Raw genomic sequence first — 15,127 nt, 5'->3', positions numbered from 1 at the left:
CTTCTATAACCTAACCTAGCCTAAGACATAGTGCTAGGTACCTATTAGGGCCCTAGCAAAACCTAATCTTGTATAAAACAGTGGTCTTAGCCTTTATAACCCTACAAAGTTATCTTAATGAAATATTATTTTTATACGTGCTTAGACTTCCGCTATGCATAACCTAAGATCGCTCCTGTAACCTTCTTATATATAAGTTATATATATGGAAAGTAGAAGGGTTCTAGTTTGTGTAGGACTGAGCCTGTCAACTAGGTAAGGTAAAGATGCCTAAGGAACAAGTGGTATTGGAGAAATATAGAGACTGATTCATAGAGGACTCCTAGGTTCTCATAGAAGAGGATACTTAATACAGAGCAATCCTAAAAGGACCCCATTCTAGGCGTTTGGACCCTACCCACGCTCACTAAGCCCGATTAGGTCTTATGCAGTAATCGTATTTCAATGCATTAATCGGTAAAAATTCATCAAATTTCGTTGGCAATGCCAATGCCCCGAAAATTGGCGGTTATGGATCCGTGGTACTTCCATTTACTATGCATCCCCCTAGTAAAATTAAGTCACTCCCATCCCTTACAACGAGCAACTGGCTTCCTGGCCCCGATCGGCTAGGAAGACATCTTGTCAAATAGGAAATACGTTAAAATTTGACTCGATCTTTTCCCTTTTTCATGCCTAAAAAGAACTTGACGCAGAATAGCTGGTTTCCTTCAGATCCGCAGAGTTTTGGAATCAGCATCTGTTTCCTATTTAGGAGTAGTGCCTTGCTTGGAAATTGGCCTCTAGTAGGTGCTTCATTTAACTAGGGGTTTACATAGTAAGTGAAAGTATCTTAGGGCCGGGAAGCCAGTTGCTCGTTGTAAGGGATGGGAGTGACTTAATTTTACTAGGGGGATGCATAGTAAATGGAAGTACCACGGATCCATAACCGCCAATTTTCGGGGCATTGGCATTGCCAACGAAATTTGATGAATTTTTACCGATTAATGCATTGAAATACGATTACTGCATAAGACCTAATCGGGCTTAGTGAGCGTGGGTAGGGTCCAAACGCCTAGAATGGGGTCCTTTTAGGATTGCCCTTTCGAAAATAGCAGTATCTACCTCTTTGTCTTCCTCGCCCACTGTATGTAAATATAAACTATCTAATCTCCTCCCACTGCACACCAGCCCACTCCTCCCTCCAACCAGTAATACCAAGCCCATCAGGTTTACAATCCCTCGAACAAACTCCAAGAATAATAGTCCCCCACTCCATCCCGGCATCATCCTTGCCAAGTCCAACACCAGCACGCCCCTCTTCAAGCATACTAATAGCGTGCGGCACAAGTTGGAACTCAAAGACACGAGGCGCACCACAATACTCACAAGGGGGGATACTGCCCGCGCCAAGCGTCGTAGTAGTAACCTTCGCATTAGGCGCACTGTCCACGTGGAATCTCGCGCCGACGGCATCGCTATGCGAATAGAGCAAGGGCACACCGTTGAATTCATAGCGCAGGACTTGCTCTGGGTTGTGGGCGAGGCGGGTGGAGAATTTCATGAAGGCTTTGTCGAGCTCGGACTCAAAGGTATCTTTTAGGTCGGCGGCTCCGCTGCCCTCTTCGTCCATCGGTTCCATTGTTACGTTTTCCGGTACTGTGGGTGTTGAGGGCCGGCTGAGGGTTTCGTATTCGGCGTCTAGGTAGAAGTTCTTGTATGGGGGCGGGAAGGCGGATTGCGCGGGCCACGGTGTTGAGTCGCTGCTTGATTCCGGGGTTTGTTTCGTGGCTGCTGAGGGGTTTGGTTCTGAGACGCGCACTTTGTCCGCGAAGGATTCCGCTAGGGATTGTTCTTGTTTTGCGGGTGCGGGCTTTTTCTCGGCTGGGGTTCCTGGCACGGGCGCTGCGAAGGGGTTGCTTCCTGCGGGTGTTGGGCCTGAGAAGGACGAAAATGGGTTTGGGTTTGAGGAGACCGTGTTGGTTAAGGTTGTCGCGCCAAACAGGCTTGCGCCGAGGTCTTGCTTTGGTTGCTCGGGGGCGGAAGGCGGGGTTTCATTTTTGGGCTCGTCGGTTTGCTTTGGCTTTTCTGTGCCAACTGTTACCTTGCGGGTTGCGCGATAGGCTCTGATGCTCCCGGGCTTGCGGTTGCAGGGTTTTCTGGGGCAGCCGAATAGGTAAAGGCGCCGTTCGTCGGTTGGAAAATGATCGGGCAGGTCGCCGTGTAACTCAAGAAGGAGGAGCATTGGACTACTGCAGACCTTGCAGTTGGCGAAGTCGCCTGGGGCTGGGGAGGCATCATCGAGCCATTTCTAAGGTATTGTTAGCTTGAGGGTTTTTGGTTTGAGGGTTTGCAGATGGTGGGTTGAGCATACGGGCCAGCCTCCTAGATGGCTGATTGTGTCTTCAATGACTTCCTCAGCGGCATAACCGAGAAGAACACCAGTATCGGTGAAATCCTCGTCGAGACTCGAGTCACTGTCATAGGGATCCATTGTGCAGTGGAAGTGAAAATGCGAACCCCGCCAAAAAAAAAAAGGAAATGGCGATAAGCGATATGGAAACCGCGTGTAACAGATTTGGTGTACTCTGGTCATTAAATATCATCTCACTTTCCGTTCCACATTACTTTTGACTAGGCTTCTCACTTTTCTTCTTGCTATACTTCGCCCATTTTTTTTAGTGTACCTACATAATAATCAAATAGTTAACAATAGAGATTTTCCACTTATTTATGCAAAATTGACCCGAAAATTCAACGACTGCCCGGCTGGCGCAATGGTAGCGCGTCAGACTTCTACCGGAAGACCCTTCCTTCGGGAACTTGGATAGGTTGCAATACCTTGGGTTGTAGTGGATCTGAAGGCTGCGGGTTCGACCCCCGCGTTGGGCTTATATTTTATTTTTTTCGCCTTTTTTTAGGCAAAGCGTTAGCCACGCCATTTCTCTTTAATTTGCATTAAAAAGCAATGTAATCGAACGAGAAATGGTTGAGTTATGGTGGTTCTAATTAATAGAGTTTTTTTTGGGGGGCTTGGAAATTGTACGGTGGGCATGGATGGTGTGTGTCACCGCCTTTTTTTTGGGGCAATGTTCAATGGACCCATCAAATTAGGCCTGGAGCCGCAATTGTGTTTCACTAGGCACTATCAGGTTAAAATGCATGGATGAATGAATCTCTTGGCAGTGCCAGTACACTAAGGACGGGAGGCGAGTATTGCTACCTCTCTAGGCATAGGAATAGCTTCCTACGTCTTAGGGCGAGAATCACTGGTCAGATCGGCTTAGGAAGCGCCAGAGAGTTCTGTAATTGGTCTATTCCACGCAATTGACACACCTTTTTTTTTTACTTTAAAATGTATTTTCTACAAAATTCGATATAAAATGGCTAGCTAGCCCGCTTCATAGGCTCATTCTTCTCTCTCTGTTGAGTGTAGTGCGGTCAGGTGACTGCTTAGTGGCCAGCTTACCCAGGTGCCAGGACTTGGAGAAATTGAAGGCGAGATGCGAATGCAGAAATTCATATATTTTGACTTAATAGTGCCTAATGAAATACAATTACGGCGCCAGGCTTGGGTGGAGAGGAAGTCCTCTCGACGTTTCCCTTTTCTTTTGTGTGGATGAAAACGTGAATTACTACATGATATCTGTTCATCTACAGAAGACTAAGACGTGTAGTTTAGAAGATCAAAGCTCAGACTTCCCATTCGGAAAAGCTCCGTCATCTATCCGAACGTGTTTCTGCCATGACTGAAATATAAGCGTCGCCACGTTCCGGCCCATCAGCGCACTGGTCTCCATTGTTGAGATGAAGCTCTCAATACCACCCGTATACCACACACCCGGAGCCAGAAGAGTATCTTCAAATGTGACGCGCGGGTATAGAACAGGATATGGGTTCCACAATTTCTCATGGAACCAGCTGATATCACTCTTTGAAAGATCTCCAATAGTCGTATTGCTCGACATAGCGTCCTTCTCCAGACCTAGAATACTAGCAATGAATTCAGCTGTCGGACGCTCTGGCGAGAAAATCTTGTAAACGTAATGCTGTTGTGTTTCTTCGGAATCTAGTGGGGAATGATCCACTGTTCGAAGAGTACTGATACTCCAGAAACCGCTGGGCCCGACATCAGCCCGATTTTCCGGACTGAAGTCCTCTGGGAGGGTCGTCAAGATAGTCTCCGGTACTCTGGCATTGGTATCGAGCCCGAAGTACTGCGGTGTGATGCGGTGCGGAGATGAAAAGAGAGTAACGTGCAGATTCACGTAGGGGATTTTATCCGGGGTGTGATCTAACGAAGGGGATATAGAAATGCCAGAGTACTGTAAAGGGCCTGCAACGACAACTTCGTCGAAAGTCTCTTCAGAAGTGGAAGCAGCGTTCAGCTTCGACGATACTTGCACGGTACCATCATCATTCCGTGTAATCCCAGTGACAGTAGTGTTCACATTGACATGCGCGTGTGAGGCGCTCAGGGCGGCATCGAATATGCGCCAGTTCCCGCCCTCAATTGAGACAGCCCCATCAGTAGCCATACAAACGATAGTCTCCAACCCATGAATCAAGTGCAGATTCTGGCCATAGTTCACACGAGTACTAGCCTGGATAATTTCTCTCGCGAAAAGTGACCCAACATCATTGGCATGGAGAAACGCCTCGCCCGTCGAGGAAGTCGCATTCAACAACTCCGCCGCAACAGCCGCCTCGGAAAGCGAGCTAAATGGGAATAGAGGCTCCTCGTAAAGCCGCAAGAATTGACCAACAATCTTCTTCATCAGATTCTGAGTGCGCAGCGGCGCAAGCCCATACCGCCAGAAAAGCCGGCCAATATTCCACCAGCTGTATGTGCTCTTCAATGAAAATACAAACTGCGATCCGTCCCAGATGCCAATGCTTTCATCGGTCTCCCGCGGTCGGGCATAGTCAGCGCTGCGGACTGTCAGACCTAGGTCGCGGGAAGCGTTGACTAGGTTATAATTAACCTGAACGAAGATGGACGCGCCCAGTTCAATGGGATAGGCGGGGTCGTCGAAGACATTTACTGTTGTCGAACGACCGCCGACATATGATTCACGTTCGTAGACTGTGATCTCCACAGGGGTGCCGGCTTCGTCTGCGAGCTTGCGCAGTTCATATGCTGCAAATGAGCCCCCAGCTCCAGCTCCTACGGGATGATTTAGATTTGAGCTTGAGTTGGCTGGGCCGGACACCTACCAATAATTGCTACCTTCCTTGGGGTTGCATCTACGGCTTGTAGTGGTTGCTGTTCTGCTGCATTGCCGAAAGAGAGTAGGATGGCTAGGATGGAGTATAGGAACCACGAAATATGCCGTGTCGACATGACATAGGCTTCAGATGTTGATTGTGAAGCTAATTATGAAATCGAGATAATGATTTTCCAGATCTTAACATGAGATGTGATATGGAAACTTGGAGGTGTCGAAGGGAGTGGGGATGATGATATATAATTAGGGGATTGGTACTACCACCCCCCTTTGCCTGCTACCACCCCCCTCTGCCTGGATTCCGAGGCCAATATTTTTCTGCTGGACATATTTCTGCCACCACCGACCATGCTTCCCACACAAACTTGAGGTACTTACATTTACTATGCAGCGCCCTAATAAAATAAAGTCACTTTCGTACTCTATCACCCACCATACCAACTGAATGGCGGTAGTCCTAAATATGAAATAGATGCTGCTTTGTAGAAATGAAGGAATCCAGCTATTCTGGGTTAAATTTCTTGGAAAATCGCATGAGAATTGTGAAGAAATTGAGTAATTTGCATTGGATCAGCCATTTATAGAGCTCCCCGACGCTTCCTAAGGCGGTCGGGTCAGGAATCCTCGCGCTAGGCCGTACATGAAGCTATTCCCCCTAAGCCCTAAGCCTAAAACCAAATGGGTGGAAAAATGGGAGGTTCGAAGGTGTAAATAACAATTATTTTGGATTTCTTATTGGGCACTACAGTGGAACAGGAGTGACTTATTTTTACTAGCAATTTACTTAGTAGTTGTAGGTACCTAGAGTGTGATACTACATGCAGGGTAGTAGGTAGCAATAAATAAAAGTTCGAGGATGAAAGCGGTGAGAAAGGCGGTCAATAGGGGCCTCGAAATTCAGGCAAGGGGGGTGGTAGCAGGCAAAGGGGGTGGTAGTACCAATCCCCTATAATTAAGCTAGTCCTATTTTGGCTTAGCGTGCTCACGGCATACGGCTATACAGAACTCTAGCTTGGAGAAAGACTTGTAAGTTGAAGGGAAGAGGTGAAGGCAGCATGAAGTCCAGTTTGATAAAAATTGGACGCATTGGTTGGAAAAGCTAAAACTGGGTTGTGCTGTCGGGTCTTCTTCGCCTCGCAGTAGCTAAGAAGAGCTTTTATCTGCATGAGCTTCTAACAAATCCTTCAAACTCTTTGGGGAACCTGCTCTGTGGCGTGAAGTAGAGATATAGGCGCGAGGTCCAAGCAATTATCCCGCTTGATCCGTTGCAAATGAGAATGTCGACAAGAGTGTTGGCATTCACCATAATCGGGGGATATCGAAAACTAGACAATGATCCCGTATCTCCTCGTACGAAACCACAATGGAGTTTCGAACACTACGAGGAGACTCCCTCGGGGTCGCCATCAGCGGCGCCTCCGGCGCTGCCTTCCTGCTGTTTGGATACGACACAGGCGTCTTCGCAGGCATCATCAACGCGAATTCCTTCCGTTCGCAATTCGGATATCCCTCTTCCTCCATGACCGGCACCATCGTCGCTGTGTACAACCTGGGTTGTTTCCTTGGGTATATGATCGCGTCACAGTTTGGACGGATAATGGGTAGATGCCTAACGATTATCGTGTCGCAGTGGATTTGTATCCTGGGGACCATCCTGCAGTGTACTGCGTTTACGATTCCGCATCTCATCGTGGGGAGAGTGGGGACGTGTGTAGCGACGGGGATGGCGACCTCGTGAGCATTCTCGTCTCATCTTCAGCTAAAATTGAAATTCAATTTTGCCAATCTCGTTATTATTTGACAGGACCATCCCTATATAGGTCTCGGAGACGTGTAAAGCAAACCAACGCGGCGCTCTTGATGCATTTCAACTCGCCATCGTCAGTGGCGGGATTCTCATCACCTACTGGCTTGACTACGGCATGCTCTGTGCGACTGGACAGGTCGTCTGGCGCTTTCCACTTCCTGCCCGAATTCCCGCGATTGCTTTACGACAAGGGCCGGATCACCGAAGAGTAGTTGTCGTGCTTGATACGTTGCCAGTGCATGTACGGTTTGTCTGTTCAATGACTTTGCTCATACCAGGAAGTTATCTGATGGTATGGAAAACCTTGTAGACGAAAAGAATATTTGCAACGGCGGTTAAATCGTTGATCTGACTGCGAATATGTTCCTTGATATTGAGTTCTATCTAAACTCGGTCTTCCAGCCCCAACGTGAGGCGTTAGATGAACCCTTCAGGCATTAGGACCGGCAGGAAGACAGCTGAATAGGATCGTTTTCCTCCCCTAGCTCACGTAAGATGTAGAGCTCTGAGAGAAAGCCTTCCTTCTTGCAGCCTTCTCTTGGGCATAGACTGTAACACTTCTTATCCACAGAGTGTTGTCCGCTGGAACACGATAAATCAGTGTTTCCCCTTTGCAGTGGATCTTACGCTGAGCAATGTATTTTTCTGTGATTGCATGCCATCTAGGCTTGTCGTCATCATTAAGAAGATCCCCGCACTCGTAGCATTTCAGCTTGACGATTGAGGGCTGAGTAGGGTCCTCGAGCCCTAATTTGGCAGTGTGACACCCAATGAGCAATCTCTCATTTTCCCTCCGTTGTTTCTGTGCAACCGTGCTGTCCCTTACCCAAGGAGTACCATCCATAGGCATAAGCCACACCCGTCTCTCCCCGCAACTTTTGTGGCCCCTCCTCCGCGCAATGTAATCCCCTGTATCTGTATGCCACATCGGATCGACGTCCTGACCAGCCGGCATTTTGCACTTGATGAATCGTAGATCAATAACTTTGGGCTTTTTGGGGTCCTGTGTCTTCAATTCGCAAGATGTATTGCTCGTAAGCAATCGGCTATCACGGTCATCTCTCCGTTTTCTTTTTAGCACCCTCGGACAATGTGAGGCTGACTTCTGGCTGTCTAAAATGGCTGCCAAGGCCTGAACTTCCATGTAATGAAACCTTTCCACCAGCTCCTTGAGCGTTCGCATGAAGATGAATGGAATCTGAGTACTGACCGGAACGAAGTTCTGGTCGCCAGGGTTACAATTCATACAACAATGGAAGCTCCGTGGGACGTATTTTGGTCGTGAGCCTAGTGTCCACCGAGGGTTTGAGTCCAGCACAGTGTTTCGAACGTTGGCAGGGCCTTCTTTCACTGGGTCGCTGTCACTGACTGCAATGGATGTTTTCTCTTGGCAGCGAATACACCACAGCTCAACGCTTGATGCTTGATCCCCACAATCCCCAGCAGGTCTAAGGGTCTTTACCCACTCGTAGCTCTCTTCCAAACGGCGAACACCATGCAAATACGAGATTTCAGCAGTAGGCACCGCATTTCGAAGTAACCCCTGACATGTTTTGGATCTGCATTGCACTTTGCGTACCAGATAGCGATCCGGGGCGTAAAAAGAATATTTTGGCAAGTGATCAGGATCTAGAGGCTCTCGACATGTGTCACAAGCTCGAGAAATTGTTTCAAAAGATGAAAGACATTGTAATAGGGTTTCATAATGCTTCGTACCTCCAGCTTGATACGCACTTGCTGGAAATTCATCAGGGCCAAAATAACGTTCATCGTCCCTGGGATAGAAGCATCGTCTTTGCTTCCGCAGTACTGTGTGTAGATTGAGAGGAGATCATTGGGGCTTTGTATGAGTTTTCGAAAGAAATAGGCCTGCTGGCCTATAATCCATTCATGAATTAATGGTGGTAGACAAGCAGGAAATCGATTTTTGTCAATTCTGAGGACCTGCCAACCCGGTTCTCGAAACTTCACATTTTCTGATGCTGAACGAGTCAGGACTTTCGATAAAAGGATATTGAGTCGTCTTAAAGACATCACAGGAGCTTCTTGGGTCCCTGTTGTCTCTGTCCTCGGCGATTCTGGAGCGTGACAGTTCCTCAAGAAGGATGCGACGAGCTCAGACGTCTCCCTCTCAGATTTTCCTAGCCTTTTGACCGATGCATTATGGATAAAAGTGGTCATCGACTTCCACTCTCTTGACGAGTAGTAGTTGGCGATGTAAGGAAGCCCGGCGAGTTTGCAGGCACAGGAGTGAAGTTTGTCTTGTGTAGCGGTTTCTTCAGCAAGTCCGCTGGGTAAATTGAGGAATCGTTGGGGGTGGAGTGCGAAGAGGAGTATCTTAGAGAGCTGTTTTCTCTCTGGGCTTCTCCATTCGAAATGGAGCCAAACACGATCGTACTCGCCCCAAAGCTGTAGATGCGAAAGCTCTAGGTTTTTTGTCACCCACTTTTCAACATACCGTTTGTAGATTATTTCCACCTTTGCTTGATTCGTGGCTCTGATCCAAGCCGTGTGCTCTTCGTGCAATTCTCTGATATGATCCGGATAGCCTTTGAATGGACTAAAATCCGATTCTTCCCTGCGATGGAAGTGATCATATATAAAATGCGTCTCGGGATCGAATTTATTGGCCATGATCAACGCGGGGCAGGGGCTTGTTGGATCACCAGTTTCACCATTTGGAATATTCAGTGAGGTGTACGATGGGACATGCATCTGGTGGCTACGTCTTGCCTCCCAGGACCCTGTGGTTGTCACGATGTGTTCGGCGACTCGCTTCGGGCACCCTTCTTGAGCCATCTCTTTCCATTTCTGAGTTTCATCAAGTCGGAAACTCGAAACCTTTCTGTGGATTTCATCGCGATCGACCACTAGATGTAGCAAGTCAGTGCTTAGTCCCCACGTAGGGCCAGAGACCTATGTTTACCTAGCTTCTCGCGACTTTCGAGATCACGGAGGTATGGCTCCAGCTCCTTGATGGCTTCCAGTCGATCTGGTGGGGGTGGGTCAAGAACAAGGTCTCCAAACAGTTGGTACATTTTCGGTGGCAGCATGTGTCAGATGAAGCACTCGGGCAATGAACGGGAAGTAGAATGTGACCGGGAAGAAGAGTATTGAACAAAGGAAGTTGGTTGACGGATTTCCCAGTATGTTCATCTGAGGCCACTTGCGATAAACTTGTAGACCTGGACACCTGATCGATACAAAGGAAATGTCCACCACGTATCGCATCCTGACAACCTCATATCTCGTGTAGCGAGAATAGAGAACCCCTCGGCATGATCTTTGCATAGACCACTGTTGTGTGGCGGAAGGCAGGTAGGAGATTGAAGCTGGCACCATGCAACCTCCAGCACGCACCACAAACTACATGTACATTAGAGATGCCTGCCGAGCCTCCCAAGTCTGCTGTTTCAGCTTCTTTGCCAGGTCCTCCTCCCTAAGAGTGGGCCCCGTGCGCAGATTACTCGTGATAGGTCTGGTCTACTTCGCGAATGGCAAGATAGCCGAGAGCAAGAGGAATCGGCTGCTGATACCACCAAGAGAACAAACAACCTTGGATGTCGTGGGAACAGCTTAGTACATACATAGAGATTAATAGACTAGGCTGATATCCATCCCACTTCGCCTGCTCAACCTACAACAATCTACATGTAATATTTGAATGTCTGAAACTGACTTGTATGGTTTTATATTGGCGAAGCCAACCCTATATGTAAACAATAGGCAGGCTCGACTGAAAGGTATTGTTATTGTTATGGTATGGACAAAGACATATCTCTCTCATATCATCCAGTGCCAGGGATGTAGCACGGAGTGCAAAAAGGAAAAATAGATCCAATACAGACAAGAGAAAGGATCAAAGAGTCCCAGAGTCAAAGAGTCAAAAAAGAAAAACGCCCGATGCGCCAGATCCCGACTCATCTCGGAGCCCCTCTTCCATGCGAAATCTATCACCATCGGATCATCACTTGATCGAGGGAGAAGGTGGGGGGATTCATGAACTCATGGCACGAGGGACCGACGAATGATCCCGATCCCCGTGCACATCTTTTTGGAGTAGTAAGAAAAAGGTAGAGATACGAAAGGAGGAAGTGTGAAATGTTAGGGTGAACATTCAAATGGCGGGATAAGGCACTTAAGCAGGCTGCTCAAAGCCACGACGGATAACACGACCGAACTGCTCGACGCCAACACGCTCGCTCTTAACCTCGGAGCGGGCCTCGTTCTCCTTGTTGGTGGGGACACGGACAACAGCGCCATCGACCTTCCAGCCGCAGACGTCGACGACGAACTTGTCGAGGGCGTCGCGGCGCATATCGAGCCAGGACTCGAGGTTCTCGGCAGTGATGGAGCGGAAGGTCTTGCCGACCTCGACGGCGATGCGGATGCGGACGAGTTCCTCGAAACCGGCGACGTCGGCGGTCAGGTCAGCGTAGAGGTCGTCGGAGTTAAGGGTCGACCAGAACTGGGCGTACTGGGCGGACTCGAGGAGGGTGTTGAGGCGGGTGAGCTTCTGCACGGACTCGACGAAGTCGGAGGTCTGGCTGGCGGCTTGGGCTTCGCTGGTGGTGGGGAAGGGCTGGGTGTTTGTCGGAAGGAGGGCGAGGCAAAGCGAGAAGGCCGCGGAGGGGAAGACGGTCAGGGCCTTGGCCAGGATGTTGGTCACGGTGTCGGCTTGGAGGAGGTGAGGGTTGAACTGGAAGCTGGAGTGGGGGAGGATATTGTTAGCGATTGGTTCTGGGGTTTTTTTTAAAAAAAAAACGAGATATATCGCGAATTGGATGCCATTCTAATTGCAGGGGGCATTGCTTCTTTTCAGTATCTTCACAGAATTTCTCAACATTCCCAAGTATATTATGGGATTGTCAGGTAATAGGAAACGCTTAAAAGATGATCATCACAGAAGCAATTTTCATCAAATATGAACATAAGACATGTTACGAAAAAAAATGGTTCCAACTCACAGCTTCAGGAGGGCCAGGTTGGCGTAGCAGTCGAATGACCGGTCCTCGCACTGCTGGGCCACATAGTCCTGGAACACGGTGGTGGTCTCGGGGTTGTAGCGGTCGAGGCCACTGAGGATGGCCTCAATGTGGGCTGGCCGGGTTTCACACTTGTCGAAGGCGACCATCTTGATATTGCTGAAGGGAGGTGGAAGGTGATGCGGGTCTTTGTCTCTGCGGGATGTTCTTTTTGGTGGGATTTTTGATTGTGGCCCTGTAGTCGGATTAACCGAATATGGTCAGTTTTCCCGGGTTTATCCGGACTATAGGAATATCATCTAACCATGGATTTATTTGATAACTACGTAGATATTCGGCTACTTGATGGGAAGTAAGTTAAAATGAAAGCCAGTGGCTGTGATTCATGTTCAGATAATACATAGAATACATGTCTCTTGAATGTCTCGTGATCGTGACATCTCATCGTAACATAGCACCAGTCTCAAAGTCGCTGAACAGACGGACGAATCCCATAATCAGACGAGACGTTCAAGAGAGAAAAATCACCGAAAAAGTCAAGGCTGCAAAACAAAAACTCCGTGCCCGAGACGCCATAGTCTATGCCATATCCATATCGCAAGAAACCCAAATTATGCAGAATGAGCAACGCGAAATTGGTCACCTTGCCAAACCGAATTGAAGCACAGAGAATATAAAAAAAAAAAAAAAAAAAGAATACAGAAGTCAAAGTGAAAAAGAAGTGCCTGGGAAAGAAAAAGAAACAAGAAAGCAGGCGGGTATCTCAATAAGAGGTTCATGCAAATGATGAAAAGAAAATTTCAGGCCATGACGGACCGGCGAGGCGCAATGGGGATCGCCTTTGACTCCGAGGCAATTTCAAGGTTCGACATGTCAATGTCATTGCCATCGAACTTCTTGTCCTTGGGCTGACCGGTTGCGGAAACAAGGACCGGCTGAGCGGGATTGGCAGTATCGTCATCACCCATTGTACTGCAGATGAAGCGCTCCTCAGAAAGGGGAATACCGCCAAACATCGAGCCGAGTTGTTGAAGAAGTGCGACAAAATGGGCATGTAGTTCAGTAAAGATGTATTCGTTGCCGACGATTTCAGCCAAGTTGCGGGCACGTATCTGGCCTGCCGCGCGCCGGCCGGCCGGGTCCATGGCGCGACCCGTGAGGAAGGAAGAAACAGGCGTGTACTGGCGGCCGGGTTGTCGTCCCGGGTTATTCTGCTCGTCGCGGGTTTTTTCGTCTTCCTGGAAACGCTCTGCGGCATTGACGATGCTGGCGGCGATGCGACCGAATGCGCGCCAGATGATGGGACATGCGCGGAATGCTCTTCCAGCATCCCGCCCGGCCAGTGCGACCAATGCGTAGCTGCGACGCTTGCCGCGGGCCATGGGGTCCGGAAGGCGGAAGATGTATGCAATGGTGTAGCCTGCGACAGAGTCACCGAAGCAGATAGGACCGGAGGAGAGACCTCGGGGTAGGAGCTCACAGCTCAAGGTGCGGATTGAGGATCGGCGAAGGAGCGCATAGTCGGCCGGTTTCGGCGGCCCGCGCTGAGAGAGGTAGGTATGGATATGGGTGTGACAGGAGGCGTCGGAGGCAACCGATGCAGAGCGCAGTGATTCGGGGGAGAGGCGTGAGAGTGGAAATCGTGAGAGTCGTCATCCATATCCGAGTGCGTGTTGCCGCATGAGTTGACCACTTCGCGCGAGCGCAGCACGGGACTGCTGTTGCTCACTTTTCCGTCGCCGGCACCCTGAGGCAGTTGCTTGCTCACATCGGCGGGTAGCGACAGACTGCAGCTGGCGCAAGTGTCGCCATTCCCGCCACCTCGGTTGGATTTCTCATCGGGCGAGGCCGGATGTCCTTTCAAAAAGTACGGGTGGTCTTCAATTTTGGGCGACTTGGAGTCTTCTTTGTGACGAGGCTGCTCAACGCGAGAATCAGGGGCAGGGGTCCCCTGGGGCGAGTCGGAGTCGGGGTGGCATTGCGGGCATGAAAAGGGAAGCACCTGGGAGCAGATGATGGAGGTGGGGCCGTGCACCTCACAGAAGTGCGTCAACGAGAGCTAGGGAAGTCAGTCAAGCGTCAATATACTCAGTATAGAGAGATACATACAATGAAGTCCATGGTGGGTACCCTCAGTCCATTGCTGCAGACTGTGGTATGCCCACTAACCTGGTTCCCGGAAAAAAGAAGGGGGATGGAGAGGATTAAGAAGGGAAAAGGGAGATCGAATTCCGACTTTTGCCTTTTTACACATGGAACTCCACTCCCTTCCGGTCACATTCTTTTATATCCCGTCTCACCCTTACATGTGAGTATCTCAAGGCTTATGATCTATCATTTTCCCTTGCCTTTCTTTTGTCGGGGAGAGATAACTACACCACTCCGTACACCAAGGCTGGATTCCAGCACCTCCGATTTGCTGAATGAAGTCACGATATTACCTGGAATAAGTTCGGATATACCGATGACGATCTTGAAACGAATCGGGGGGGATCAGCATTTGCATCTCCAAAAGCAGGGATCGTTACTCTCCTGTGCATGTACCTGTGTACATGTACTCCGACTACAGTCCACTGTTCGAACGTTCCAGGCTCCACCGATGATCCTCTCTTACTCGGAGCTGACATCCATAGAATCAGAATTTGCCCCGTCTAAACGGTTCTATACTACTCCGGAGATGTACTCCAACTTTTGAAACAAATTGATACTTTACCTTGAATTAATCCCGGCTCCCGGCACTCTACTAGTGTCGACGCTATACAGAGGACTGCATTGTTCCGTCCACACATGTTCAGCCCCAACCCCCTCTATACTTTCCCAGGCTATACACTTCCCGTCTCTACAATAATATTGAGCACCACCACACTACCATACTAGGTACCTATTCCGTCTGATTTCTAATCACTGAGGGATTTACAAGGCGAACCCACAGCCGAAAGTGGACCGGCAATTCCGCAGTGGGATCCGTTTTCGCCACCAGCACACGACACTAACGGTTCGGGATTTAGTCGCATTCCATCAACTCCACTCCGGCCTTCTGGAATCCTCTTGGCTTTTTCCATGTCTAAAATCGCTCATCTGCATCTCCACTATGCTACCCGGTGTGTGCCTGACAACTTCCGCTGCCG

At 49.1% G+C, this 15,127-nt stretch overlaps 6 protein-coding genes across 6 annotated transcripts; 1 reads left to right on the top strand and 5 right to left on the bottom strand.

The window, feature by feature from the left end:
* Positions 1–1,051: 1,051 nt before the first annotated feature.
* On the bottom strand, positions 1,052–2,596 carry N7446_008344 (small subunit rRNA maturation protein TSR4). Its single transcript, XM_058517089.1, has 2 exons — positions 2,354–2,596; positions 1,052–2,290 (listed from the first exon to the last, which is right to left on the bottom strand). The coding sequence occupies exons 1-2, from the start codon at positions 2,573–2,575 to the stop codon at positions 1,142–1,144; spliced, it is 1,371 nt and encodes a 456-aa protein (XP_058370735.1). The 5' UTR covers positions 2,576–2,596; the 3' UTR covers positions 1,052–1,141.
* A 1,069-nt stretch (positions 2,597–3,665) lies between these two features.
* On the bottom strand, positions 3,666–5,323 carry N7446_008343 (putative prenylcysteine lyase; the record flags this gene model as incomplete). Its single annotated transcript, XM_058517088.1, has 2 exons — positions 3,666–5,146; positions 5,197–5,323. 2 exons carry the CDS (start codon positions 5,321–5,323, stop codon positions 3,666–3,668), a joined length of 1,608 nt encoding a protein of 535 aa, XP_058370734.1.
* A 1,247-nt stretch (positions 5,324–6,570) lies between these two features.
* Positions 6,571–7,226, top strand: N7446_008342 (uncharacterized protein; the record flags this gene model as incomplete). The annotated part of the gene is made up of 2 exons (XM_058517087.1): positions 6,571–6,941; positions 7,028–7,226. The coding sequence occupies 2 exons, from the start codon at positions 6,571–6,573 to the stop codon at positions 7,224–7,226; spliced, it is 570 nt and encodes a 189-aa protein (XP_058370733.1).
* Positions 7,227–9,191: 1,965 nt separating this feature from the next.
* N7446_008341 (Ras association (RalGDS/AF-6) domain family protein) lies at positions 9,192–10,052 on the bottom strand (the record flags this gene model as incomplete). The annotated part of the gene is made up of 3 exons (XM_058517086.1): positions 9,192–9,423; positions 9,473–9,884; positions 9,941–10,052. The coding sequence occupies 3 exons, from the start codon at positions 10,050–10,052 to the stop codon at positions 9,192–9,194; spliced, it is 756 nt and encodes a 251-aa protein (XP_058370732.1).
* Positions 10,053–10,682: 630 nt separating this feature from the next.
* Positions 10,683–12,186, bottom strand: N7446_008340 (CSN8/PSMD8/EIF3K family protein). The gene is made up of 2 exons (XM_058517085.1): positions 11,982–12,186; positions 10,683–11,720 (listed from the first exon to the last, which is right to left on the bottom strand). Exons 1-2 carry the CDS (start codon positions 12,146–12,148, stop codon positions 11,153–11,155), a joined length of 735 nt encoding a protein of 244 aa, XP_058370731.1. The 5' UTR covers positions 12,149–12,186; the 3' UTR covers positions 10,683–11,152.
* Positions 12,187–12,799: 613 nt separating this feature from the next.
* On the bottom strand, positions 12,800–14,256 carry N7446_008339 (folliculin domain-containing protein; the record flags this gene model as incomplete). The annotated part of the gene is made up of 3 exons (XM_058517084.1): positions 14,109–14,256; positions 13,576–14,058; positions 12,800–13,543 (listed from the first exon to the last, which is right to left on the bottom strand). Exons 1-3 carry the CDS (start codon positions 14,118–14,120, stop codon positions 12,800–12,802), a joined length of 1,239 nt encoding a protein of 412 aa, XP_058370730.1. The 5' UTR covers positions 14,121–14,256.
* Positions 14,257–15,127: the final 871 nt, after the last annotated feature.

The sequence above is a fragment of the Penicillium canescens genome (assembly GCF_028828765.1).
Source record: "Penicillium canescens strain IBT 15451 chromosome Unknown utg000005l_segment0_segment0, whole genome shotgun sequence".
Classification (NCBI taxonomy): domain Eukaryota; kingdom Fungi; phylum Ascomycota; class Eurotiomycetes; order Eurotiales; family Aspergillaceae; genus Penicillium; species Penicillium canescens.
This window is presented reverse-complemented; position numbering and strand designations above follow the sequence as displayed.

Bases quoted from the DNA above. Each gene is read 5' to 3' on its own strand.
- N7446_008344 (XM_058517089.1), bottom strand. From the start codon at position 2,575: ATGACCAGAGTACACCAAATCTGTTACACGCGGTTTCCATATCGCTTA. The intron at 2,291-2,353 runs GTATGCTCAACC...ACAATACCTTAG, and splicing joins GCCATCTAGGAGGCTGGCCC to AAATGGCTCGATGATGCCTC.
- N7446_008340 (XM_058517085.1), bottom strand. From the start codon at position 12,148: ATGGTCGCCTTCGACAAGTGTGAAACCCGGCCAGCCCACATTGAGGCC. The intron at 11,721-11,981 runs GTGAGTTGGAAC...CCCCCACTCCAG, and splicing joins AACCTGGCCCTCCTGAAGCT to CTTCCAGTTCAACCCTCACC.